The sequence below is a fragment of the Engystomops pustulosus genome, chromosome 8 (genome assembly GCF_040894005.1).
Source record: "Engystomops pustulosus chromosome 8, aEngPut4.maternal, whole genome shotgun sequence".
Lineage (NCBI taxonomy): Eukaryota > Metazoa > Chordata > Amphibia > Anura > Leptodactylidae > Engystomops > Engystomops pustulosus.
Genome location: NC_092418.1, coordinates 6,865,710 through 6,893,351, shown reverse-complemented (window position 1 = coordinate 6,893,351; position 27,642 = coordinate 6,865,710). Strand labels below are relative to the sequence as shown.

At 58.4% G+C, this 27,642-nt stretch overlaps 1 protein-coding gene across 4 annotated transcripts; it reads right to left on the bottom strand.

The window, feature by feature from the left end:
* On the bottom strand, nt 1–27,642 carry SETD1A (SET domain containing 1A, histone lysine methyltransferase). 4 transcript variants are annotated; one of them, XM_072122891.1, is made up of 19 exons: nt 27,180–27,362; nt 22,683–22,829; nt 22,285–22,383; nt 21,930–22,200; nt 20,993–21,096; nt 20,736–20,920; nt 19,748–20,525; nt 16,971–17,756; nt 16,730–16,897; nt 16,565–16,649; nt 16,337–16,479; nt 8,409–8,457; nt 5,954–6,214; nt 2,732–4,024; nt 2,255–2,424; nt 2,076–2,186; nt 1,874–1,993; nt 1,480–1,617; nt 1–1,286 (listed from the first exon to the last, which is right to left on the bottom strand). In XM_072122891.1, exons 2-19 carry the CDS (start codon nt 22,812–22,814, stop codon nt 1,113–1,115), a joined length of 5,067 nt encoding a protein of 1,688 aa, XP_071978992.1. In that variant the 5' UTR covers nt 22,815–22,829; nt 27,180–27,362; the 3' UTR covers nt 1–1,112. The 4 variants fall into 4 exon arrangements, with proteins under 4 accessions (XP_071978992.1, XP_071978989.1, XP_071978991.1 ...); XM_072122889.1 differs by lacking the exon at nt 27,180–27,362 and adding an exon at nt 27,390–27,641 and having other exon boundaries at nt 2–1,286; XM_072122888.1 differs by lacking the exon at nt 27,180–27,362 and adding an exon at nt 27,390–27,642 and having other exon boundaries at nt 20,736–21,096.

Genomic DNA, 27,642 nt, shown 5'->3' with positions numbered 1-27,642 from the left:
ATATACAACGTTCTCAAGCCTGACCCCTCCCCCGACCCTCACAGACCCCTCCCCCACTACAACAATGGCGCCCTCTCCACACATAAAGGGGGGGGAGGGGTAAAAACAAAAAGGGGGCCCGGAGCCACAAGTATGTAAACACATGAATGACCTGCGGGACCCTCCGGACACGGCTTAAGATGGAGCGGAGCATCTCGGGCCCCTCAAGGCCTCATCCTCCGAGAAAAAGGCTCCGACTTTAAAATATTATCTGAATAAATAAAACATTAAAAATAAATGGTTAAAACGTGATGACCGCACCGGCGCTGCCGCCAGTGACCCCAAGTATGACCTATGGTGGCGCCATCGAGTAAAAACGGGAAGGAACGAGATAAAAGCATCACTAGGACCCTGCAGGGCGGGGCCTACAAAGTGAGGGGGCGGGGCTAGACTACAGCCGGGGGGTTCATCGTAGACCAGTCCTTGAAGAATCAGCTCTTGGGTCTATATACAAGGGAGCGTAGTGTACATACAGATAATGGGGGAGGAGACTTGTGCATTCTGTTGTCACATGACCGGCAGGGGGCGGGGACGAGGCTGCAGGTACATTTTTAAAGGTCTAACGAGTCTCTGACTTTGAGCTCGAAAACTCTAGACCTACATGAGTGGAGGGCGGGGATATGGGCGGAGCTATAAGGGCAGGGGAGGGGCTGGGAGGGATGTGATCTCTTTGCCAACTCCCGCCATAAATAACATACTCCCAGAAAGGAATAAAAGAACTGAAAAAACTAAAATTTATATATAAAAAAAAAAAAAAAAATAGCAAAAAATTTTTTAAAAATGTACATATTTAGGAATGCCCTGGGGGTGATGAGCCAAGTGGGAGGAGCTCGGCAGAAGCATTAAAGTGCTCCCAACAGGTCGGGCTGCTGACGGCGGTCGTATCGGTTACTGTCCCCGCCCCCTCCAGGTCTCTGTACACGGTCAGGCCCCTGCCTCTGGCTCCTTTGATGGCCCCCGGAGGCTCACCCTCAGTCCAGTGGCCCCCCAGCAGGTTGGGCCCCAGCAGCTCGGCCCTCAGTCCAGTGGCCCCCCAGCAGCTCGGTTCCATGCCCTCCCAGATGGCTCGGCCCTTAGTTCAGTGTACCCCGGCAGTTCTCGGTACCGCACAGACACGGGATCTTGTTCTCTTCGATGGGGAACTTGTAGTCGTACGTGATCTCCTCGTTGACCCCGATCGGCTGCTTGGAGTAGATAACGATCTTCTTTTGGGACTCAATGGTGATGACTTTGGCGTAACAATTAGGCTGCAACAAGGAGGAGGGCGAGAATATTAGAAAAGACATCGGCAGCAGCGCCCCCCCTGTCTACAGGTCACACCTGGTACTGCAGCGCTGTCAGAGGATGATACCAAATACAACCTGTGGACAGGAGCTGTTCCTAGTCCTGGGAACATTACAGGTGAGAGGCAGCTGAGCCCGCAGGTAGGTGGCCACTTACCGTGCAGCAGTGGTTTATGAAACGCGCTAGATTTCCGGATTTGGTAGCGTCTATGATGGTTTCATGGTCCACACGGAACAGATAGCTGCTGCCGATCCCCTGCTGGGCGTATCGCTTCTCCCGAAAGTCCGCCACCACCTGCCGAGATCACAATAATCAGGTCCCTGAGCTGAAGCCCCTGGTAAACACAGCGCTGTGCAATGCACACAGGCTGCGCCTGGTATTACAGCTCCATTCACGTGATGGAGGGAGCTGACGGCGGATGGACCCCCCCACACAAACACACACATCAAGCCTGGCTGTGTAGGGGTTAATCCTCCAGCAAATAATCGACACCTCAGCCTGACTGTGGAGGTGGAGCGCCCCCTAGTGGCTGACCCCAGCACAGCCTCACCTGCCGGATGTTCTGTCCCACATACTCTATCACCATCTCGTCCGCGGCGATGGGCTCCATGGCGAACAGACCCCACTCATGGATGCGGCTGCGGCCAAAGCGAAGCTTCTTCTTCCGGAACTGCCAGAAACAGAAGGCGACGTGAGGACAGAGGCATCATACAGCACCGCAGCGCCCCCCGCTGGACTACAGGCCGCATTACCTTGAGTTGGTTGAGTTTCAGTAAGTCGCTGTCCATCAGGGAGAAGGAGCCGATGGCGTTGAGGAGACGTCTCTGCTCGGAGCGGCGCTCAGACAGGATCCGGTTAGTACCCTGTAACACAGGACGGGTCAGTAGCCTGCAGTGTGGCGCCCCCTGGTGGTGGAGGGGAGACACGTTACCTGTGTGTCGCTGTCCAGCTCCCGCACAGACACCGGGATGACGTCCAGATACTTGTCCTTGTCCTTCTTGCTGATGGCGTAGTAGCCCTCGCTCCTGGCGCAGCCGGTCTGGTGCTCCCGCAGCCCGTCCTGCCGGTTCTTACGCCGCTTGGGGTCCGCGATATTGGTGAGTGAGAGGGTGTTAAGGAGTCATACAGTGACAGGGACACAGCGCTACATGCACCAGCTCATGCGTCTCCCCGGAAGGGGTAACATGCGGCCCTCAGACTCCGCCCATATATTATCCATACATGTGATACCGGTGCCATGTGTGTCCCCACCAGGGGCAGATACACATCTGGGCAGAGTCCCCCCATAAAGGGCCCCTCATTCGTGTATTATGTGATGCCAGCGTCCTATAACATGCGGCCGGGCAGAGACCCCCATGTTTCCCCCCCCCCCCCCCACACACCCTCCCATCAGCCCCACAAAGGATATTAGTATGAGGCACCCAGTGGGTGTCGTTCAGCCAGTCGGTGCTGTGGTCCTCCTGCAGGAGCCTCTCGTAGGTTTCCCTCAGGAAGATCATGTCCTCGGTGTCCAGGCCGCTGTTCCATATGTCGTAGAGAATCGTCATCTGCTCAAACTCGCTGCGGATCTCGTACTTGGGAGGAGACAAGAGCGGCGCGGGCCGGCGGGTCCGGTGTGACCTCAGCTCCCGGGTGCACACCCACGAGTCCTCGTCATCCTCGTCATCGTCCTCCTCCTCGGATGTGATTTCTCCGGGCTCCGTCACCTCCTTCGCTTCCTGCTGTCTCCGTTTCTTACTCTTGGACTCCTCGCGCGCCGGTTTCTCGTCAGATTTCCTGGAAGGTGTCAGCTGCAGGTCTCCCACATCCAGGAGGCCGGTGTCCTCCAGGCCCAGCGCGGCGCCCCCCACACACACCACCTCCTCGGGGGCCTCCAGCACCGGTTGTCCCAGGTCCACATGGAGGAGCTCGCTGGGTCGCTCCAGCTCCAGAGAGATTCCCCGCTGCCTCTTAGGCGGCTGCTTCAGCGCTGCGGGGATGGAGGCGTAGCTGTGCTCCAGCAGGATCTGACGCACCGGGGCAAACAGGAGCTCCTCCAGGGGGTCCACTCTCTCCGGCTCGCAGGGCTCGTGTACAGCGGGCAGCGGTTCTGGCATCGGTTCTGGAATGGGCAGTGCTTGGACCTCCTCCACATGGTCATAATCATCATCCATGACCTCGTCTCCATCCTCCTGCGGAGCTTCCGGGGGTCCCACGCGGGGGGGATAGGACTTCACCAGACACGCGTGGTCCCATGGAAGGTTCAATACCGTCAGCTGCTCCGGAGGCTTCTTCGGAGGGGCAGGTTCTTGGGCAGGAGGGGGCAGTTTGGGCAGCTCCGGCTTGGGGACATGAAGAGCCGCTGTGGGCGGTGTAGGAGGAGTAGGGTCCTTAGAGGAGGGGGGAAGGGGCTCCTCCGCTGGAGGGGGCGGCTGCGGTTCCTCCTTGGGCTCCTGCTGGATGACCGGGGGGAGATCGGGGAGGATTCTCTCCAGGACCAGGTGATTGGGGGGTTTACTCTCAGCAGCTTCAGGCTCTTCCACTGGAGCGAGGAGGAAGGAGACCGTCTTACGTCTTTTCTTGGGAGGAGGAAGAAGAGGCAGCGGAGGAGATGACGGGGTGCAAGGCTTAGGGGGGGTCACAGGAGGGGGAGGGGAGATCAGCGGAGGAGAAGGAGCTTCTATACACGGCTCCTCTTTTATATCCAAGGCCGGAGACTTATCTGAGAAGAGAGGAAAGAAAAGATCGAATGAAACAAGAGAAAGAGGAGGAGACAAACGTGTCCTGAACTCTCCAGAGCTGCACTCACTATTCTGCTGCTGGTGCAGTCACTGTGTACATACATGACATTACTTATCCTGTACTGATCCTGAGTTACATCCTGTATTATCCTCCAGAGCTGCACTCACTATTCTGCTGCTGGTGCAGTCACTGTGTACATACATGACATTACTTATCCTGTACTGATCCTGAGTTACATCCTGTATTATACTCCAGAGCTGCACTCACTATTCTGCTGCTGGTGCAGTCACTGTGTACATACATGACATTACTTATCCTTTACTGATCCTGAGTTACATCCTGTATTATACTCCAGAGCTGCACTCACTATTCTGCTGCTGGTGCAGTCACTGTGTACATACATGACATTACTTATCCTGTACTGATCCTGAGTTACATCCTGTATTATACCCCAGAGCTGCACTCACTATTCTGCTGCTGGTGCAGTCACTGGGTACATACATGACATTACTTATCCTGTACTGATCCTGAGTTACATCCTGTATTATACCCCAGAGCTGCACTCACTATTCTGCTGCTGGTGCAGTCACTGGGTACATACATGACATTACTTATCCTGTACTGATCCTGAGTTACATCCTGTATTATACCCCAGAGCTGCACTCACTATTCTGCTGCTGGTGCAGTCACTGTGTACATACATGCCATTACTTATCCTGTACTGATCCTGAGTTACATCCTGTATTATACACCAGAGCTGCACTCACTATTCTGCTGATGGTGCAGTCACTGTGTACATACATGACATTACTTATCCTGTACAGATCCTGAGTTACATCCTGTATTATACTCCAGAGCTGCACTCACTATTCTGCTGCTGGTGCAGTCACTGTGTACATACATGACATTACTTATCCTGTACTGATCCTGAGTTACATCCTGTATTATACCCCAGAGCTGCACTCACTATTCTGCTGCTGGTGCAGTCACCGTGTACATACATGACATTACTTATCCTGTACTGATCCTGAGTTACATCCTGTATTATACCCCAGAGCTGCACTCACTATTCTGCTGCTGCTGGTGCAGTCACTGTGTACATACATGACATTACTTATCCTGTACTGATCCTGAGTTACATCCTGTATTATACTCCAGAGCTGCACTCACTATTCTGCTGCTGGTGCAGTCACTGGGTACATACATGACATTACTTATCCTGTACTGATCCTGAGTTACATCCTGTATTATACCCCAGAGCTGCACTCACTATTCTGCTGCTGCTGGTGCAGTCACTGTGTACATACATGACATTACTTATCCTGTACTGATCCTGAGTTACATCCTGTATTATACCCCAGAGCTGCACTCACTATTCTGCTGCTGGTGCAGTCACTGGGTACATACATGACATTACTTATCCTGTACTGATCCTGAGTTACATCCTGTATTATACTCCAGAGCTGCACTCACTATTCTGCTGCTGGTGCAGTCACTGTGTACATACATGACATTACTTATCCAGTACTGATCCTGAGTTACATCCTGTGTTATACTCCAGAGCTGCACTCACTATTCTGCTGCTGGAGCAGTCACTGTGTACATACATGACATTACTTATCCTGTACTGATCCTGAGTTACATCCTGTATTATACCCCAGAGCTGCACTCACTATTCTGCTGCTGGTGCAGTCACTGTGTACATACATGACATTACTTATCCTGTACTGATCCTGAGTTACATCCTGCATTATACTCCAGAGCTGCACTCACTGTTCTGCTGTTTGTTATTGGAAACATGCATTGCCTTGTGAATTAATTCACTGGGGTGCACTCACAGGGAATGTATAGAGATACTATGGATGCAGTCACATAGCGCCCCCTACTGTATGGAGGATGCATTACTTACTCAGTGTCTCTTCTTTGTCTCTTAGGGTCTTCCCTTCTGCAGGAAGTGGTGGGGGGCTGGGTGGTCGCAGGGGTTCAGTCACTATTGGGGTTATGGGAATGTCCTCCTGATCTTCCTCATCATCAGAGGACGCCGGTGATGAGGAGGAGGACGAGGAAGAGGAGGAGGAAGATGAGGAGGAGCTGCTGCTGTCCGATTCACTGGAGCTGTCACTGTCATCAGACACAATCTTGTTGGAAAGTTTGGCAAGAGGCGTCTCATCTGCAGAGGAAGAAGAGCGAGGTGAGTGCAGAGTATACACAGCCCCCCCCCACACTGTATATACAGTATACACCCCCCACCCCCAGTGTATACACAGCCCCCACCCCCTCATGTCCCCACACTGTATATACAGTATACACGCACCCCCCACTGTATACACAGCCCCCCTACTGAAAATACAGTATACACAGCCCCCCCATGACTGCACACTGTATATAGAGTACACAGGTGTGTGGGGATGATATCCGGCTCTGTTGAGTCATGTCAGTGGTGGATGTGTTCAGAGCTGATGAACAGGCTTTAATAAAAGCATTTGGTTGTTAATTATTCTGGGGAAGTGCATTCTAGAGACACTGGGGCTTACTTACCAAGGTCCCGCGGCCGCATTTCCGTCGGGTTTCCCTGCGATCGTGCCGAAGATTCCGTGCACACGATCGGATTGTGTTGCAATCACGCCGGCTTTCATGCAACACAAATCGGGGGGCAGGCAGACTGATGATCCGACGGATTCAGACAACGCGCGGGATTTAACATTTAAAAATGGGTCGTAAGCCAAGAACTTACATGCACCAGGAAGAAGAAGGTGAACTCCAGGGACCTGAGCGGGGAAGCGACACATGCAGGATATCGGGCGCAGGATCTTAGTGACTCCCCGCACAGCGCATTATACACGGACAATGCACTTACATGCACCAGGAAGAAGAAGGTGAACTCCGGGGACCTGAGCGGGGAAGTGACACATGCAGGATATCGGGCGCAGGATCTTAGTGACTCCCCGCACAGCGCATTATACACTACCAATGCACTTACATGCACCAGGAAGAAGAAGGTGAACTCCGGGGACCTGAGCGGGGAAGCGACACATGCAGGATATCGGGTGCAGGATCTTAGTGACTCCCCGCACAGCACATTATACACGGACAATGCACTTACATGCACCAGGAAGAAGAAGGTGAACTCCGGGGACCTGAGCGGGGAAGCGACACATGCAGGATATCGGGCGCAGGATCTTAGTGACTCCCCGCACAGCGCATTATACACGGACAATGCACTTACATGCACCAGGAAGAAGAAGGTGAACTCCGGGGACCTGAGCGGGGAAGCGACACATGCAGGATATCGGGTGCAGGATCTTAGTGACTCCCCGCACAGCACATTATACACGGACAATGCACTTACATACACCAGGAAGAAGAAGGTGAACTCCGGGGACCTGAGCGGAGAAGCGACACATGCAGGATATCGGGCGCAGGATCTTAGTGACTCCCCGCACAGCGCATTATACACGGACAATGCACTTACATGCACCAGGAAGAAGAAGGTGAACTCCAGGGACCTGAGCCGGGAAGCGACACATGCAGGATATCGGGTGCAGGATCTTAGTGACTCCCCGCACAGCACATTATACACGGACAATGCACTTACATGCACCAGGAAGAAGAAGGTGAACTCCGGGGACCTGAGCGGGGAAGTGACACATGCAGGATATCGGGCGCAGGATCTTAGTGACTCCCTGCACAGCGCATTATACACGGACAATGCACTTACATGCACCAGGAAGAAGAAGGTGAACTCCAGGGACCTGAGCGGGGAAGCGACACATGCAGGATATCGGGCGCAGGATCTTAGTGACTCCCTGCATAGCGCATTATACACGGACAATGCACTTACATGCACCAGGAAGAAGAAGGTGAACTCCAGGGACCTGAGCGGGGAAGCGACACATGCAGGATATCGGGCGCACGATCTTAGTGACTCCCCGCACAGCACATTATACACGGACAATGCACTTACATGCACCAGGAAGAAGAAGGTGAACTCCGGGGACCTGAGCGGGGAAGCGACACATGCAGGATATCGGGCGCAGGATCTTAGTGACTCCCCGCACAGCACATTATACACGGACAATGCACTTACATGCACCAGGAAGAAGAAGGTGAACCCCGGGGACCTGAGCGGGGAAGCGACACATGGAGGATATCGGGTGTACGCTGGTAGTGAATCGCAGCAGCTGTGCATTCTCGTCGGGGATTGCGCCGGGACAGGTATGTAAATCTGCCCCATTATGCAGCATGAGAAGAGTCTTCAATATGGGAGGCTTTTGTTACACTGACAGGTGACCCCCCCCCCCCCCCATGCCTTATGTACATCCTCTGCCCGGGCTGTGACCTCAGAGATTACATTAGGCTCTCACCTTCAGAGTCTTCATCTTTGCTGCTCGTCTCATCGTCGTCATCATCATCCTGTGAATATACAACACATCACGTCACATCATCTGCCAGGCCTCTCCCCTCTCTATCTCCTCCGTCTCCCCCAGTCTCTGTCCGCTCCTTCCCCCCTGCTGCCCTCTCCCCCAGTGTCTGTCCGCTCCTTCCCCCAGTCTCTGTCCGCTCCTTCCCCCAGTCTCTGTCCGCCCCCACCCCCAGTCTCTGTCCGCCCCCACCCCCAGTCTCTGTCCGCCCCCACCCCCAGTCTCTGTCCGCCCCCTCCCCCAGTCTCTGTCCGCCCCCTCCCCCAGTCTCTGTCCGCCCCCTCCCCCAGTCTCTGTCCGCCCCCTCCCCCAGTCTCTGTCCGCCCCCTCCCCCAGTCTCTGTCCGCCCCCTCCCCCAGTCTCTGTCCGCCCCCTCCCCCAGTCTCTGTCCGCCCCCTCCCCCAGTCTCTGTCCGCCCCCTCCCCCAGTCTCTGTCCGCCCCCTCCCCCAGTCTCTGTCCGCCCCCTCCCCCAGTCTCTGTCCGCCCCTTCCCCCAGTCTCTGTCCGCCCCTTCCCCCAGTCTCTGTCCGCCCCTTCCCCCAGTCTCTGTCCGCCCCTTCCCCCAGTCTCTGTCCGCCCCTTCCCCGTCTCTGTCCGCCCCTTCCCCCAGTCTCTGTCCGCCCCTTCCCCCAGTCTCTGTCCGCCCCTTCCCCCAGTCTCTGTCCGCCCCTTCCCCCAGTCTCTGTCCGCCCCTTCCCCCAGTCTCTGTCCGCCCCTTCCCCCAGTCTCTGTCCGCCCCTTCCCCCAGTCTCTGTCCGCCCCTTCCCCCAGTCTCTGTCCGCCCCTTCCCCCAGTCTCTGTCCGCCCCTTCCCCCAGTCTCTGTCCGCCCCTTCCCCCAGTCTCTGTCCGCCCCTTCCCCAGTCTCTGTCCGCCCCTTCCCCCAGTCCTCTGTCCGCCCCTTCCCACAGTCTCTGTCCGCCCCTTCCCCCATCTCTGTCCGCCCCTTCCCCCAGTCTCTGTCCGCCCCTTCCCCCAGTCTCTGTCCGCCCCTTCCCCAGTCTCTGTCCGCCCCTTCCCCCAGTCTCTGTCCGCCCCTTCCCCCAGTCTCTGTCAGGCCCTTCCCCCAGTCTCTGTCCGCCCCTTCCCCCAGTCTCTGTCCGCCCCTTCCCCCAGTCTCTGTCGCCCCTTCCCCCAGTCTCTGTCCGCCCCTTCCCCCAGTCTCTGTCCCCCCTTCCCCCAGTCTCTGTCCGCCCCTTCCCCCAGTCTCTGTCCGCCCCTTCCCCCAGTCTCTGTCCGCCCTTCCCCCAGTCTCTGTCCGCCCCTTCCCCCCAGTCTCTGTCCGCCCCTTCCCCCAGTCTCTGTCCGCCCCTTCCCCCAGTCTCTGTCCGCCCCTTCCCCAGTCTCTGTCCGCCCCTTCCCCCCATCTCTGTCCGCCCCTTCCCCCAGTCTCTGTCCGCCCCTTCCCCCAGTCTCTGTCCGCCCCTTCCCCCAGTCTCTGTCCGCCCCTTCCCCAGTCTCTGTCCGCCCCTTCCCCCAGTCTCTGTCCGCCCCCTTCCCCCAGTCTCTGTCCGCCCCTTCCCCCAGTCTCTGTCCCGCCCTTCCCCCAGTCTCTGTCCGCCCCTTCCCCAGCTCAGTCCTGTCCGCCCCTTCCCCAGTCTCTGTCCGCCCCTTCCCCCAGTCTCTGTCCGCCCCTTCCCCCAGTCTCTGTCCGCCCCTTCCCCCAGTCTCTGTCAGCCCCTTCCCCAGTCTCTGTCCGCCCCTTCCCCCAGTCTCTGTCCGCCCCTTCCCCCAGTCTCTGTCCGCCCCTTCCCCCAGTCTCTGTCCGCCCCTTCCCCCAGTCTCTGTCCGCCCCTTCCCCCAGTCTCTGTCCGCCCCTTCCCCAGTCTCTGTCCGCCCCTTCCCCCAGTCTCTGTCCGCCCCTTCCCCAGTCTCTGTCCGCCCCTTCCCCCAGTCTCTGTCCGCCCCTTCCCCCAGTCTCTGTCCGCCCCTTCCCCCAGTCTCTGTCCGCCCTTCCCCCAGTCTCTGTCCGCCCCCTTCCCCCAGTCTCTGTCCGCCCCTTCCCCAGTCTCTGTCAGCCCTTCTGTCCCCCAGTCTCTGTCCGCGCCCCTTCCCCCAGTCTCTGTCCGCCCCTTCCCCCAGTCTCTGTCCGCCCCCTTCCCCCAGTCTCTGTCCGCCCCTCCCCCAGTCTCTGTCCGCCCCTTCCCCCAGTCTCTGTCCGCCCCTTCCCCCAGTCTCTGTCCGCCCCTTCCCCCAGTCTCTGTCCCGGCCCCTTCCCCCAGTCTCTGTCCGCCCCTTCCCCCAGTCTCTGTCGCCCCTTCCCCCAGTCTCTGTCCGCCCCTTCCCCAGTCTCTGTCCGCCCCTTCCCCCAGTCTCTGTCCGCCCCTTCCCCCAGTCTCTGTCCGCCCCTTCCCCCAGTCTCTGTCCGCCCCTTCCCCCAGTCTCTGTCCGCCCTTTCCCCCAGTCTCTGTCCGCCCCTTCCCCAGTCTCTGTCCGCCCCTTCCCCAGTCTCTGTCCGCCCTTCCCCCAGTCTCTGTCCGCCCCTTCCCCCAGTCTCTGTCCGCCCCTTCCCCCAGTCTCTTGTCCGCCCCTTCCCCCAGTCTCTGTCCGCCCCTTCCCCCAGTCTCTGTCCGCCCCTTCCCCCAGTCTCTGTCCGCCCCTCCCCCAGTCTCTGTCCGCCCCTTCCCCCAGTCTCTGTCCGCCCCTTCCCCCAGTCTCTGTCCGCCCCTTCCCCCAGTCTCTGTCCGCCCCTTCCCCCAGTCTCTGTCCCGGCCCTTCCCCAGTCTCTGTCCGCCCCTTCCCCCAGTCTCTGTCCGCCCCTTCCCCAGTCTCTGTCCGCCCCTTCCCCCCAGTCTCTGTCCGCCCCTTCCCCCAGTCTCTGTCCGCCCCTTCCCCAGTCTCTGTCCGCCCCTTCCCCCAGTCTCTGTCCGCCCCTTCCCCAGTCTCTGTCCGCCCCTTCCCCCAGTCTCTGTCCGCCCCTGTCCCCCAGTCTCTGTCCGCCCCTTCCCCCAGGCTTCTTGTCGCCCCTTCCCCCAGTCTCTGTCCGCCCCTTCCCCCAGTCTCTGTCCGCCCCTTCCCCCAGTCTCTGTCCGCCCCTTCCCCAGTCTCTGTCCGCCCCTTCCCCCAGTCTCTGTCCGCCCCTTCCCCAGTCTCTGTCCGCCCCTTCCCCCAGTCTCTGTCCGCCCCTTCCCCCAGCTCTCTGTCCGCCCTTCCCCCAGTCTCTGTCCGCCCCTTCCCCCAGTCTCTGTCCGCCCCTTCCCCCAGTCTCCTGTCCGCCCCTTCCCCCAGTCTCTGTCCGCCCCTTCCCCCAGTCTCTGTCCGCCCCTTCCCCCAGCTCTCTGTCCGCCCCTTCTCCACCCCCTGTCTCTGTCGCCCCCCCCCAGTCTCTGCCGCCTCCTTCCCCCAGTCTCTGTCCGCCCCCTTCCCCCAGTCTCTGTCCGCCCCCTTCCCCCAGTCTCTGTCCGCTCCCTTCCCCCAGTCTCTGTCCGCTCCTTCCCCCAGTCTCTGTCCGCTCCTTCCCCCAGTCTCTGTCCGCTCCTTCCCCCAGTCTCTGTCCGCTCCTTCCCCCAGTCTCTGTCCGCTCCTTCCCCAGTCTCTGTCCGCTCCTCCCCCAGTCCTCTGTCCGCTCCTTCCCCAGTTCTGTCCGCTCCTTCCCCCAGTCTGTCCGCTCCTTCCCCAGTCTCTGCCCCCGTCCTTCCCCTCACTCCCCACTCTGTCCGCTCCTCCCCCAGTCTCTGTCCGCCCTTCCCAGTCTCTGTCCGCTCCTTCCCCCAGTCTCTGTCCGCTCCTTCCCCAGTCTCTGTCCGCTCCTTCCCCCAGTCTCTGTCCGCTCCCTTCCCCAGTCTCTGGTCCGCTCCTTCCCCAGTCTCTGTCCGCTCCTTCCCCCAGTCTCTGTCCGCTCCTTCCCCCAGTCTCTGTCCGCTCCTTCCCCCAGTCTCTGTCCCGCCTCCTTCCCCCAGTCTCTGTCCGCTCCTTCCCCCAGTCTCGTGTCCGCTCCTTCCCCCAGTCTCTGTCCGCTCCTTCCCCAGTCTCTGTCCGCTCCTTCCCCCAGTCTCTGTCCGCTCCTTCCCCCAGTCTCTGTCCGCTCCTTCCCCCAGTCTCTGTCCGCTCCTTCCCCCAGTCTCTGTCCGCTCCTTCCCCCAGTCTCTGTCCGCTCCTTCCCCCAGTCTCTGTCCGCTCCTTCCCCCAGTCTCTGTCCGCTCCTTCCCCCAGTCTCTGTCCGCTCTTCCCCCAGTCTCTGTCCGTCCTTTCCCCCAGTCTCTGTCAGCTCCTTCCCCCAGTCTCTGTCCGCTCCTGTCCCCCAGTCTCTGTCCGCTCCTTCCCCCAGTCTCTGTCCGCTCCTTCCCCCAGTCTCTGTCCGCCTCCTTCCCCCAGTCTCTGTCCGCTCCTCCCCCAGTCTCTGTCCGCTCCTTCCCCCAGTCTCTGTCCGCTCCTTCCCCCCATCTCTGTCCGCTCCTTCCCCCCAGTCTCTGTCCGCTCCTTCCCTCAGTCTCTGTCCGCTCCTTCCCCCAGTCTCTGTCCGCTCCTTCCCCCAGTCTCTGTCCGCTCCTTCCCCAGTCTCTGTCCGCTCCTTCCCCAGTCTCTGTCCGCTCCTTCCCCCAGTTCTCTGTCCGCTCCTTCCCCAGTCTCTGTCCGCTCCTTCCCCCAGTCTCTGTCCGCTCCTTCCCCCAGTCTCTGTCCGCTCCTTCCCCAGTCTCTGTCCGCCCTTCCCCCAGTCTCTGTCCGCTCCTTCCCCAGTCTCTGTCCGCTCCTTCCCCCAGTCTCTGTCCGCTCCTTCCCCCAGTCTCTGTCCGCTCCTTCCCCCAGTCTCTGTCCGCTCCTTCCCCCAGTCTCTGTCCGCTCCTTCCCCCAGTCTCTGTCCGCTCCTTCCCCAGTCTCTGTCCGCTCCTTCCCCCAGTCTCTGTCCGCTCCTTCCCCCAGTCTCTGTCCCGCTCCTTCCCCCAGTCTCTGTCCGCTCCTCCCCAGTCTCGCGCTCCTTCCCCCAGTCTCTGTCCGCTTCCTTCCCCCAGTCCTCTGTCCGCTCCTTCCCCCAGTCTCTGTCCGCTCCTTCCCCCAAGTCTCTGTCCGCTCCTTCCCCAGTCTCTGTCCGCTCCTTCCCCCAGTCTCTGTCCGCTCCTTCCCCCAGTCTCTGTCCGCTCCTTCCCCCCGTCTCTGTCCGCTCCTTCCCCAGTCTCTGTCCGCTCCTTCCCCCAGTCTCTGTCCGCTCCTTCCCCCAGTCTCTGTCCGCTCCTTCCCCAGTCTCTGTCCGCTCCTTCCCCCAGTCTCTGTCCGCTCCTTCCCCCAGTCTCTGTCCGCTCCTTCCCCCAGTCTCTGTCCGCTCCTTCCCCCATCTCTGTCCGCTCCTTCCCCAGTCTCTGTCCGCTCCTTCCCCCAGTCTCTGTCCGCTCCTTCCCCCAGTCTCTGTCCGCTCCTTCCCCCAGTCTCTGTCCGCTCCTTCCCCCAGTCTCTGTCCGCTCCTTCCCCCAGTCTCTGTCCGCTCCTTCCCCCAGTCTCTGTCCGCTCTTCCCCAGTCTCTGTCCGCTCCTTCCCCCAGTCTCTGTCCGCTCCTTCCCCCAGTCTCTGTCCGCTCCTTCCCCCAGTCTCTGTCCGCTCCTTCCCCCAGTCTCTGTCCGCTCCTTCCCCCAGTCTCTGTCCGCTCCTTCCCCCAGTCTCTGTCCGCTCCTTCCCCCAGTCTCTGTCCGCTCCTTCCCCCAGTCTCTGTCCGCTCCTTCCCCCAGTCTCTGTCCGCTCCTTCCCCCAGTCTCTGTCCGCTCCTTCCCCCAGTCTCTGTCCGCTCCTTCCCCCAGTCTCTGTCCGCTCCTTCCCCCAGTCTCTGTCCGCTCCTTCCCCCAGTCTCTGTCCGCTCCTTCCCCCAGTCTCTGTCCGCTCCTTCCCCCAGTCTCTGTCCGCTCCTTCCCCCAGTCTCTGTCCGCTCCTTCCCCCAGTCTCTGTCCGCTCCTTCCCCCAGTCTCTGTCCGCTCCTTCCCCCAGTCTCTGTCCGCTCCTTCCCCCAGTCTCTGTCCGCTCCTTCCCCCAGTCTCTGTCCGCTCCTTCCCCCAGTCTCTGTCCGCTCCTTCCCCCAGTCTCTGTCCGCTCCTTCCCCCAGTCTCTGTCCGCTCCTTCCCCCAGTCTCTGTCCGCTCCTTCCCCCAGTCTCTGTCCGCTCCTTCCCCCAGTCTCTGTCCGCTCCTTCCCCCAGTCTCTGTCCGCTCCTTCCCCCAGTCTCTGTCCGCTCCTTCCCCCAGTCTCTGTCCGCTCCTTCCCCCAGTCTCTGTCCGCTCCTTCCCCCAGTCTCTGTCCGCTCCTTCCCCCAGTCTCTGTCCGCTCCTTCCCCCAGTCTCTGTCCGCTCCTTCCCCCAGTCTCTGTCCGCTCCTTCCCCCAGTCTCTGTCCGCTCCTTCCCCCAGTCTCTGTCCGCTCCTTCCCCCAGTCTCTGTCCGCTCCTTCCCCCAGTCTCTGTCCGCTCCTTCCCCCAGTCTCTGTCCGCTCCTTCCCCCAGTCTCTGTCCGCTCCTTCCCCCAGTCTCTGTCCGCTCCTTCCCCCAGTCTCTGTCCGCTCCTTCCCCCAGTCTCTGTCCGCTCCTTCCCCCAGTCTCTGTCCGCTCCTTCCCCCAGTCTCTGTCCGCTCCTTCCCCCAGTCTCTGTCCGCTCCTTCCCCCAGTCTCTGTCCGCTCCTTCCCCCAGTCTCTGTCCGCTCCTTCCCCCAGTCTCTGTCCGCTCCTTCCCCCAGTCTCTGTCCGCTCCTTCCCCCAGTCTCTGTCCGCTCCTTCCCCCAGTCTCTGTCCGCTCCTTCCCCCAGTCTCTGTCCGCTCCTTCCCCCAGTCTCTGTCCGCTCCTTCCCCCAGTCTCTGTCCGCTCCTTCCCCCAGTCTCTGTCCGCTCCTTCCCCCAGTCTCTGTCCGCTCCTTCCCCCAGTCTCTGTCCGCTCCTTCCCCCAGTCTCTGTCCGCTCCTTCCCCCAGTCTCTGTCCGCTCCTTCCCCCAGTCTCTGTCCGCTCCTTCCCCCAGTCTCTGTCCGCTCCTTCCCCCAGTCTCTGTCCGCTCCTTCCCCCAGTCTCTGTCCGCTCCTTCCCCCAGTCTCTGTCCGCTCCTTCCCCCAGTCTCTGTCCGCTCCTTCCCCCAGTCTCTGTCCGCTCCTTCCCCCAGTCTCTGTCCGCTCCTTCCCCCAGTCTCTGTCCGCTCCTTCCCCCAGTCTCTGTCCGCTCCTTCCCCCAGTCTCTGTCCGCTCCTTCCCCCAGTCTCTGTCCGCTCCTTCCCCCAGTCTCTGTCCGCTCCTTCCCCCAGTCTCTGTCCGCTCCTTCCCCCAGTCTCTGTCCGCTCCTTCCCCCAGTCTCTGTCCGCTCCTTCCCCCAGTCTCTGTCCGCTCCTTCCCCCAGTCTCTGTCCGCTCCTTCCCCCAGTCTCTGTCCGCTCCTTCCCCCAGTCTCTGTCCGCTCCTTCCCCCAGTCTCTGTCCGCTCCTTCCCCCAGTCTCTGTCCGCTCCTTCCCCCAGTCTCTGTCCGCTCCTTCCCCCAGTCTCTGTCCGCTCCTTCCCCCAGTCTCTGTCCGCTCCTTCCCCCAGTCTCTGTCCGCTCCTTCCCCCAGTCTCTGTCCGCTCCTTCCCCCAGTCTCTGTCCGCTCCTTCCCCCAGTCTCTGTCCGCTCCTTCCCCCAGTCTCTGTCCGCTCCTTCCCCCAGTCTCTGTCCGCTCCTTCCCCCAGTCTCTGTCCGCTCCTTCCCCCAGTCTCTGTCCGCTCCTTCCCCCAGTCTCTGTCCGCTCCTTCCCCCAGTCTCTGTCCGCTCCTTCCCCCAGTCTCTGTCCGCTCCTTCCCCCAGTCTCTGTCCGCTCCTTCCCCCCTGCTGCCCTCTCCCCCAGTCTCTGTCCGCTCCTTCCCCCCTGCTGCCCCCTCCCCCAGTCTTTGCCCCCTCTCCATCCACTCCTTCTCCTATGCTGCCCCCTCCCCCAGTCTCTCTCCCCTCACCTTATCGGACGCAGACTCCTCAGAAGCCTCCTCGCCTTCGCTGTCCAAGGGGAAGGGGCTTCTGCGCTTGTGTTTCGACCTCTCCGCCTCTCGCTGCGCCGCCTTTGCTCCTGCTCGCTGTTCTGAGGTTTCCTTCTCTCGCTCTGAAAGTAGAAGTATATGGTGACCCTGCGAGCGTCCAGAACCCGTCCACATGTGTGCAGGGATCCTGCTGCCCTGGATTCTTACCATCTTCCTCCTCCTCCGCTGGTGTGGAGGGTCGCAACTTCTTCTGATCTCCATCTTCACTATCTGACAGCTGCTTCCTCTTTACCTGCACGGGAGATAAAGAGTTAATGTTAACCAACGTCCTGAAGGCCGGGGGGCCGGGACCCCGACACAACCAGCCCTCACCTTGAAGGAAGGCAGTCGCAGCGCCTCCCGCAGGCCAGAACCAAAGCCAAAGCCCTCAGCTCCACCACTCTTGGCCCAGTCCACTAGAGACACAAGTCCGGGCTCCTTGGGACGGGTCTTCTCCTTGTCTTCTTCCCGGGGCCCGGGTTTGGGCACATTCTGGAAGGGCTGTAGATAGAAAGGCAATCAGTACGGAGGACCCCGAGGTCTGAAGGATTCTCCACCCTCAGGCGCCGCTTACCTTTGCCTTCTCCTCCTTGCGTTCCCACCACTCATCAAAGGCTCTGAAGGCCACGTTCTCCACCATCTTGCGGTTCAGGTCTCTCTGCATGGTGTTCTTCATCTCTTGGATGAGGGCGGACAGCACGCTCATGACGGTGGCAGCGTGGGGGTCCACTTCTTGCACCCAGCCCATGGCTCGTGGCTCCAGCGTTCTGTTTGTCCGGGTGGCGAGATCCCTCAGTGGTAACAAGGGTTGGGGCTCCTGGGTTGGGAAGTGAGGATACGCCCCTCCAAACATGGCTTCGGACATGAGCGGCAGAGGGGGCTGCTGTCGATGTCGGTGGGCCAGTAAATGAGGCAGTAATGGTGGGGGGTAGGGGTCCTCGAAGGGCTGCCCCTTCTCCTGCCTGCTTTGCTGCAGACGGCTCAGCATCTGCGTCTGCATCTGGAAGGACATGGACGTGCCCCCCCACTGGTTCCCCAGTCTGTTCACCAGCTCCATGGAGTTCACAAAGTCGTAGATGTGGGGGGCCGCCACCGCGGAGGAAGGGTCCAGAGGGGGAGGGGAGGCAGGACGCGCCCCAAGGTCTCCAATATGACCCCTGGCGGTGGTGGAGGCCATCATCGGGTAGGCGCCAGGAGCCGGGTGGTGCGGATGAGGGGGCATGGATAGCATAGTCTGAGGGGGGTAAGTGGCCCCGGAGGCTGCGAGGTGGGGCACCAAGGGGTAAGTGGGGCCGGGAGCTCCAGGTAGATCTACGGTGATTTCTTCATCAGAGATTTCCATGTCATCTCCAGACGAAAGCTGAGGAGACAGGAAGGCAAGGGTTAAAGGACGGCACAGAGGTATCAGGGGCCGAGTATAGATGGAGACTGCAGCTCTAGATGTAACTGGAGTAGATGATAAGGCAGGAACATGCAAAATCGGAGAGCAAACAGACCAATCCTAAAGCGTCGCTGCAGCTTTGAAAGCAACTGGAGCAGAGGACTTCAGTAACGGACCTCCAGGTATAGGGGTTCATCCCATGACTGCAGACCCCTTTATGGACTCCGCTGCATGGCCGGGGACTGGATGCAGAGTTATCACTATGCTCCATATACTCCAGTCACATCCAAAGCTGCAATCCTTTTATTCTATATGATGTCATGTGACCTGGAGACTCAGTGTTCATTTCACACAGAACAGGTTTCTAAAAATCGCTAAATAAATTGTCCCCATCTGAGAATTCATTTATTTTCCTGCAGCGTCGGGACCCCCAGGGAGAGCAGGCCAGACCCTGCCTGATGTATAACATCTCTAGCTACACCACAATCTGCAAGAGCTGGGAGCAGTCACTGCCTTGTGTGCACCGGACACGCACTAAAGATTTCCTTGTGTTACATCAGGACTTCTCCTCCAGTCACATCTAGAGCTGCATTTACAGAACAATCATCAATAATTAAAGAGCAGATGTGCGAGTGCAGCTTTGGATGCGAGTCATAGGAGACGACTAGTAAATGCAGCTCTGGATGTGACTGGAGGATGAATACAGCGCCTCCTACTGGACACAAATACGGCAAGGATGCATTTCAGGCAGGAAGATTTAATGTAGGCAGAGATAAACATCAGGGGCAGAGGTCACATGTGCACTAAAGGGGGCGGGGAATGTCCTCTTAAAGGGATAGAACTTTATTCCCACATACAAACAAAAATATGAAAAACACAAAATCTGCAGAAAACAAGGAACAATCAATCAGAGAAATGTCCGTCCTGTGGGCCCCCGGATCCAGCGGCGTCTCCGATTGGTTAGTACGTGCGATCCCGGAAGCCGTCGCTGTGTGCGAGTGGGAGGCGGCTGCGGGAGCGCCAGAGGCGGGGCCGGCACTTCGGTGAGACAGTAAAGACAAGCAGCGGGTTATTACAGCACAAGTCACTTGACCACACTACGAGAGGGGGCAGCCTGCAGTGCAAAGCATGGAGGAAAGGAACCAGAGAGACAACCTCTATGCTTTACACTGCAGACTGAACCCACCACCTGAAAAGCAAAACAGAAGAAAACTTCACTCACTGTAATCTCAGCTCTGACCGTGTGCATGGGGGGCAGGGTTCACTTACCTCCTACACATACACAGCGCCACCTCTGTGCACAGGTTGTGTGATGTACTGCAGCAGAGTCACAGTACCTGACGCCACCCATGGACAGGTGGTGTGCACACAAGAAAATCTTCCCTCACTGTACAGGAATAACTTCCTGCTGAGCTCAGCTTCTGCCCTTACTGTCCTGGTAAGATGGCGGCGTCTCCTCCCCTCAGATGTAAGAACATTCTAGAGAGATCCCCCAGAGAGAATAATTGGGACAGTGAAGTAGAGGGCAAGTCCTCACACTGCTGTGTCCTTAGATCTCTACATGACAGCTTGTCCAAGCCCCGCCTCACTGCTCTGAGTGACTGCAGTCAGCTTTCACTGTGGTACAGTGGAGCATCAGTCTGGTTGTGGTACAGCGGAGGAGCATCCAGGGGACACCCCCACGGTAAGACCCTTGCAGGGGGACAAATGACGCTACTCCACCCCCACCAGTACAATGTACATGGGTGTCAGGACCTCAGAAAGTAGCTCCACCCAATTGACCGAGATTCACTCATTTGTTCTCTTTCGTGCTGTAGCAAAGCATCAGAGACAGGCTTATGCTGAAGGGCTGTTACCTTGTGTCAAACCCTCAGCACACGACAGGTTTTAAGGTGTTCCAACTCAAACAGCAAGCAGAGGTAGTGACGTGAACGAATGGTCAGGGCCGAACATACATAGAAGTTTCTTACCCTTTCCTGTCCATTTGCCGTCCTGCCGAGATCACCGAACCTCAGGATGGCTTCTGCTGACACGTCCTCAAAGCTGGCGGGTGGGGGAGGGGTGTACGGACCATGTACCTGGGGCGGGGCTTCTACGTGGACCGCGCTCTCCTGCCCGGCACTCTCCGCTACGCCTTCATCTTCGTCGTCAGATGGGAGGAAGGAGAACTTGGAGCGCTGCTCCTTCAGGAGAGCCTCAATGCGGGAGTCCAGGCTGCTGCTGTGCTGAGTGAAGGGCAGGCTCTCAGAGATACCGTCCGGGAGCGGGGAGCAGGAGCGAGCTGGGGAGGGGGGTGGGGAGCAGGCTGGAAGCGGGGGAGGCGGGGGTGGAGGCTCCCAGCCTTCCGATGGTGGAGGGGGAGGATATGGTACTGAGGAGGAGGGAGGGGACGGAGGGAGAGGAGGATGGGCCATTCTGTAGTCCCGGTCCGGCAGAGGTTCATCCGGTGGGAGCGGTGGGGGGGTGGGCAGTGGTGGAGTCCCCGGAAAGCGGTGTAGGGGCGGTTCCTCTGTGGGAGGCGGCGGCTTCCGATGTCGTGAGCGGTAGGACTGCGGCGAGGAGCGGTGCTGATGCCGGTAACGTCTGTGGCTGCTGTCGTGCTGTGATGAGGAGGTTGACGAGGAGGATGTGGCTGGAGAATAGTGATGTCCGGACCTGCGGGAGTACGAATCACCAGCGCTGTTCTCATGCCGCCTTGACTTGTATCCTGAGGTCTCCTGGGAACTGGAATGGCTGGGGGTCCCCTGCCTGCAGGGCGGAGGGAGGGAGAGAAGACAAACAACATGAGATTTCTATACGGCTGTAACTCCACCCACAACTACGACTACATAACAGCTTCTCTAGGAAGCCAGGCCGGCACTTTATGATACACAAGATGAGTGGTTCTGTCTGCATACACCACTGGATGCCTCCGGAGCTGAAATCCTCCTACAGAATTATATACACCACAGTCCTCACCTGCTAGAATAGGCAGAGTCCTGAGAGAAGGGCGTCCCGGCCCTCGGAGTGTATGGGGTGCCCTGTGAGGAGGACAGTGATGGGGTGTACTGGCTGTAGGTGGAGGACCCAACGTCTTGAGAAGATGGCGTTCCATTCCCTGGGACGTAGGTGGTGTCAGTGGACGGGCGGCGGCGACAGTCAACCTGCGGGCAGACACAAAGTGATTGTAGCGACCGTGACAGCGCACACTCAGCAGTACACAGGGCAATACTTACCGGCTCCGGGGGGCGCTCCTGCCCCCACCTGCTTGTGGTGGGAACAGTCTGAGGGTTGTAGGATCCATTCACAATCAGGTCATAGTATTTCTGCCGCTGCTGACCTAAAAGAGAACAACCGCATCGTGTAAAGGAGGTGCAAGGAAACGGCACAGTGAAGCCACCTCTGCCTGATCACATCAGAGTGCATGATAGTAGTATTTCCACAGTCCTGCTGATACTATGTTATGCATGATCTCTGGAGAGATGTGTAATCAGACCTCTGTGTATGTTGTTAGTAGCAGCAGGACTGTGATATATGGATTTATATTCCAGGACTGTAGTTTCTCCGAGTGCACCGAGGGCGTGGTCTCACACCGCTATGAGCGACTGCGGCAGAATTAAAGCGAACCTACCACCACGATTCTACCTATAGATCGGGTGGTAGGTGGATGAATGGGACGTGAGGATAGCGGCTACTGGGGCGTGGAGTAGCCAGAGATGAGGCTACAAGTCGGGGCTGCTCCACGCCCCAGTAGCCTCTTTTCTCCGCCTACCATTTAATCTTCGGCGCGCAGCTCCTTGTAGCTGTGCGCCCTCGTCCGAGTCCCCCGGCATCTGCGGCGTTCTGCGCATGCGCAGTAGCTCCGCCCCCGGAGCTGCGGCCACGCAGCCGAAGGCCTGCGTTCTGCGCTTGCGCAGAATGCCGGGGACTCGGACGAGGGCGCACAGCTACAAGGAGCTGCGCGCCGAAGATTAAATGGTAGGCGGAGAAAAGAGGCTACTGGGGCGTGGAGTAGCCCCGACTTGACAAGATCTCTCATAGTTTACTGCGGAGCCTTGTACATATCACCCGAGGGCTGGGGTTCGCGGGGTCAGCACATTGACCTTTGTACTGTACATGCAGTGAGAGGCGGCTACAGTCTCCCCTGCAATTTGAGTGTCCCCCATGCTTTACCTCGCAGGTCCAGCTCTGCATGGATGATGTTGCCCATGACCGACGTGTTGTGGAGGTGGGTGACTGTGTCCCTTGCGGATCGGGAGCTGGAGAACAGAACCTTGGCCAGGCCAAGGTGCTTGCGGGTTTTGGGGTGCAGCAAAATCTCCACATCTTCCACATCCCCAAATTTGCGGCACATTTCTTTCAGGAAGAGCTCCCGCACGTTGTCATTCAGGTAAGCGAAGGTGACCTCCTTCTGGGGGAGCTGCCCCACATAAAACTCATCAAACTGAAGAAAAGAAAAAAGGCGGGATCAGCACACAAGCCCCTCCCAGGAGACTACTCACCACCCTATAGCCATCACCTCAAGTACCTTAAATTTGGGGACAGGGAGGGTGATATCTCGTGGTTTACTCCAGAGGCGATGCTGCCGGGGGTCTCGCACATCTCCGACTGGAAGAAAGGGGCCATCCTGGGGAACAGAGAGGAGGTCAGTGAATACAGACATCAACAATCAAGCAATGAGGTCACCAGTCTCCAATACCTGGAATAGACATCATCAATCAACCACTAAGCAGATGATGTCACCAGTCTCTAATGCCTGGAATAGTCATCACCAAACACAGAGAGGGTCACCAGTCTCTGAGTGCTTAATTGGTGATATCTTTTCCAGGCGTTAGAGTCTAATCCCAGTCTCTAGCCCCTGCGGCAGACATCACTAGTCGCACACAGCACAGATCCTGAGAAGTAAGTGCCCCTGGCTCTTCTTACAGTGATGTTGAAGTGCACTCCATCGTAGCGGTACACCTTCTGCGTGGCTTTGCGGAGCGCGGGGTCGAGCAGCAGTTTGTAACTCCTCCACTGGAAGCCGGCCGCTCTGTGACTCTCGCCCTCGGGCTCCATCAGGGGACATCTGACCTGTGAGGGGACAAGGACAATGTGAAGTGGGCCGAGACATACAGAACCAGTGCAGTCATCTCATTCTACACAGCAGCAAGTCACTGATGTCTCCTGCCGTCTCCCCGACCGTCTCCTCCTGGTCCCAGAAGTGAAGATGTCTAATGGTCACACTGTGGACGGACACCAGAGACTCCTCAGATGTCAGAGGTCACAGAGTCTCACATGAGTGTCTCTTCTGGGCCATTTCCTGATCGCTCTTGACTCTTTACTAAGGCCCGTTCCACACATGCGAGTGTGATGCGATGAACTTGCATCACACTCGCAACGCATGCTGCCGGGAACGCACGACCCGAACGCTGCACCGCGAAAGTTAACTCAGCATGTCAGTTCACTCCCGCGGTGCAGCGTTCTGGCCGTGCGTTCCCGGCAGCATGCGTTGAGAGTGTGATGCAAGTTCATTGCATCACACTCGCAAGTGTGGAACGGGCCTAACACACTAAGAGACGTCTCCTTCCTACATGTCCTATGAGGTCTCATCCAGCAGTTAAAGGGCCTGGCGAGCCTCTGTATTACGTGACACTTACAGTTTATTTTCTAACCATTTTCTAGACCTTTCCTTGCAGTCAGCGAATAGAAATATTTATCAGAGACTGATCCTGTCCTCACAAGTGCAGATGAGAGCCCGGGAGGACGCGATCAGTCTCCTGTATGACCAGAACATTTCAATGGAGGCAGAAATCTCTAGAAAGTCTCTTTACTCTCTCACTAGTCTATGACTGACACTTGACGGGATGTCTCTCACGTGAACAGGATGGTCTCCATGTCTCATCCCCTGGTTATGTGGAGGTCTCAGACTATGAGAGTGCTAGACTAGAAGGTGTGAGATCACAGACTGCTCCCCGCTCTACACTCACACGTCCCCCTCTATCTCCATGGCCTCATTCACATGGCAGGGGTTTCCACAGATCCGCGTGTGAGCTGCAGATAATGGACCCACTGCCGTGTTCTGGCGGTCTGCAGTGAGGAGCGGAGCTCACCTACCGACGTGGCCTGTGGAAGCGCATGTCCACCTGAAGGTAGGAGAAGACTGTTACATCTCATCCTCCAGGATTCCCCAAGCTACTGGCCGTCTCGCCCTCACTAACCTCTGACGCTCCATTAGTTAGCACATTGCAGAGTCTCTGCTGCCTGTCTCACACCTGCTGCGGTCTCTGCGCTCTCTCTCTTCTCTGTCTCTTGCTAGCTGTCACCCCACCCATCACCAGGGATGGGAATCTCAGGTGCAATCACTGCTCTCTCTCCTGCCAGTCTCATCCATGATTATGCCCCCTCTCTGAAGCAGTCTAATGATCCCTTTTCCCTGCAAAGGCCAGGTGTGACAGTCTCGGCGTCCATTTCTTCTCTCTCCCCTACTCTTTCTGCCGTTGTCTCTCTCTTAGCGACTGCCAAGTCTGTGGGTCTCTCTCTTTTGATTGTATAATCACTCTCTTTGGATAAGTCGCCTCTCTCCCCCCGGTGCTGTCTTTTTTCTGTCTCATCCTCCCCTATGCTGTCGCTTCTGCCCGTCTCCTCTCTCTCTCTCCCCCTGGTGCCATCTCTTTTGCCCGTTTCCTCTCTCTCTTTCCCAGATGCCATCTCTTTTGCCCGTCTCCTCTCTCTCTCTCCCCCTGATGCCGTCTCTTTTGCCCGTCTCCTCTCTCTCTCTCCCCCTGATGCCGTCTCTTTTGCCCGTCTCCTCTCTCTCTCTCCCCCTGATGCCGTCTCTTTTGCCCGTCTCCTCTCTCTCTCTCCCCCTGGTGCCATCTCTTTTGCCCGTTTCCTCTCTCTCTTTCCCATATGCCATCTCTTTTGCCCGTCTCCTCTCTCTCTCTCCCCCTGATGCCGTCTCTTTTGCCCGTCTCCTCTCTCTCTCTCCCCCTGATGCCGTCTCTTTTGCCCGTCTCCTCTCTCTCTCTCCCCCTGATGCCGTCTCTTTTGCCCGTCTCCTCTCTCTCTCTCCCCCTGATGCCGTCTCTTTTGCCCGTCTCCTCTCTCTCTCTCCCCCTGATGCCGTCTCTTTTGCCTGTCTCCTCTCTCTCCCCCGGGGCCGTCTCTTTTGCCTGTCTCCTCTCTCTCCCCCGGTGCTGTCCCTTTTGCATGTCTCCTCTCTCTCCCCCGGTGCTGTCCCTTTTGCCTGTCTCCTCTCTCTCCCCCGGTGCTGTCCATTTTGCCTGTCTCCTCTCTCTCCCCCGGTGCTGTCCATTTTGCCTGTCTCCTCTCTCTCCCCCGGTGCTGTCCATTTTGCCTGTCTCCTCTCTCTCCCCCGGTGCTGTCCATTTTGCCTGTCTCCTCTCTCTCCCCCGGTGCTGTCCATTTTGCCTGTCTCCTCTCTCTCCCCCGGTGCTGTCCATTTTGCCTGTCTCCTCTCTCTCCCCCGGTGCTGTCCATTTTGCCTGTCTCCTCTCTCTCCCCCGGTGCTGTCCATTTTGCCTGTCTCCTCTCTCTCCCCCGGTGCTGTCCATTTTGCCTGTCTCCTCTCTCTCCCCCGGTGCTGTCCATTTTGCCTGTCTCCTCTCTCTCCCCCGGTGCTGTCCATTTTGCCTGTCTCCTCTCTCTCCCCCGGTGCTGTCCATTTTGCCTGTCTCCTCTCTCTCCCCCGGTGCTGTCCATTTTGCCTGTCTCCTCTCTCTCCCCCGGTGCTGTCCATTTTGCCTGTCTCCTCTCTCTCCCCCGGTGCTGTCTATTTTGCCTGTCTCCTCTCTCTCCCCCGGTGCTGTCTATTTTGCCTGTCTCCTCTCTCTCCCCCGGTGCTGTCTATTTTGCCTGTCTCCTCTCTCTCCCCCGGTGCTGTCTATTTTGCCTGTCTCCTCTCTCTCCCCCGGTGCTGTCTATTTTGCCTGTCTCCTCTCTCTCCCCCGGTGCTGTCTATTTTGCCTGTCTCCTCTCTCTCCCCCGGTGCTGTCTATTTTGCCTGTCTCCTCTCTCTCCCCCGGTGCTGTCTATTTTGCCTGTCTCCTCTCTCTCCCCCGGTGCTGTCTATTTTGCCTGTCTCCTCTCTCTCCCCCGGTGCTGTCTATTTTGCCTGTCTCCTCTCTCTCCCCCGGTGCTGTCTATTTTGCCTGTCTCCTCTCTCTCCCCCGGTGCTGTCTATTTTGCCTGTCTCCTCTCTCTCCCCCGGTGCTGTCTATTTTGCCTGTCTCCTCTCTCTCCCCCGGTGCTGTCTATTTTGCCTGTCTCCTCTCTCTCCCCCGGTGCTGTCTATTTTGCCTGTCTCCTCTCTCTCCCCCGGTGCTGTCTATTTTGCCTGTCTCCTCTCTCTCCCCCGGTGCTGTCTATTTTGCCTGTCTCCTCTCTCTCCCCCGGTGCTGTCTATTTTGCCTGTCTCCTCTCTCTCCCCCGGTGCTGTCTATTTTGCCTGTCTCCTCTCTCTCCCCCGGTGCTGTCTATTTTGCCTGTCTCCTCTCTCTCCCCCGGTGCTGTCTATTTTGCCTGTCTCCTCTCTCTCCCCCGGTGCTGTCTATTTTGCCTGTCTCCTCTCTCTCCCCCGGTGCTGTCTATTTTGCCTGTCTCCTCTCTCTCCCCCGGTGCTGTCTATTTTGCCTGTCTCCTCTCTCTCCCCCGGTGCTGTCTATTTTGCCTGTCTCCTCTCTCTCCCCCGGTGCTGTCTATTTTGCCTGTCTCCTCTCTCTCCCCCGGTGCTGTCTATTTTGCCTGTCTCCTCTCTCTCCCCCGGTGCTGTCTATTTTGCCTGTCTCCTCTCTCTCCCCCGGTGCTGTCTATTTTGCCTGTCTCCTCTCTCTCCCCCGGTGCTGTCTATTTTTCCTGTCTCCTCTCTCTCCCCCGGTGCTGTCTATTTTGCCTGTCTCCTCTCTCTCCCCCGGTGCTGTCTATTTTTCCTGTCTCCTCTCTCTCCCCCGGTGCTGTCTATTTTGCCTGTCTCCTCTCTCTCCCCCGGTGCTGTCTATTTTGCCTGTCTCCTCTCTCTCCCCCGGTGCTGTCTATTTTTCCTGTCTCCTCTCTCTCCCCCGGTGCTGTCTATTTTGCCTGTCTCCTCTCTCTCCCCCGGTGCTGTCTATATTGCCTGTCTCCTCTCTCTCCCCCGGTGCTGTCTATTTTGCCTGTCTCCTCTCTCTCCCCCGGTGCTGTCTATTTTGCCTGTCTCCTCTCTCTCCCCCGGTGCTGTCTATTTTGCCTGTCTCCTCTCTCTCCCCCGGTGCTGTCTATTTTGCCTGTCTCCTCTCTCTCCCCCGGTGCAGTCTATTTTGCCTGTCTCCTCTCTCTCCCCCGGTGCTGTCTATTTTGCCGGTCTCCTCTCTCCTCCGGTGCTGTCGATTTTGCCGGTCTCTCTCTTCCCGGTGCTGTCTCTTTCCTCTTTTCAGTTTTTCTCACGCCTGTCTCGGGGTCTGTCTCTCTCCTGCCCCGCAGTCTCTGGCTGTCTCTCGGTGCTCCGGGGCCCCTCTCCTCAGGTGGCTCAGCCTCCGCGATCTCCCCGTTGTCTATCTCCCGCCCCCGGCTCCGCAGTGTCCCGGCTCTGGCGGTCTCTTCGGCGGCGGTGTCCCGGGTGTCTCTGAGTGCCGGGGCGGGCGCTCTCGCTCTCACCTGGTTGTCTCTCGGCTCCCGGCTGTCTCTCGCTGTCTCTTCCCCCGGATCCTCTGTGTCTCTCAGTAACGCCGCCTGCTGCCCAGGCCGGCACTTTCGCCGCTGCTCGGGCCCTTGTGTCTCCCCTTCGCCGCCCTTTTCAATATTATTCTCTCAGCTTCCCTGCTGCTCTACTGCCACTCGGTCGCTTTCAGTCCTCACACCGGAAGCCTCGGTTATTAATATATCCACATTTACATCAGTGACGAATCTG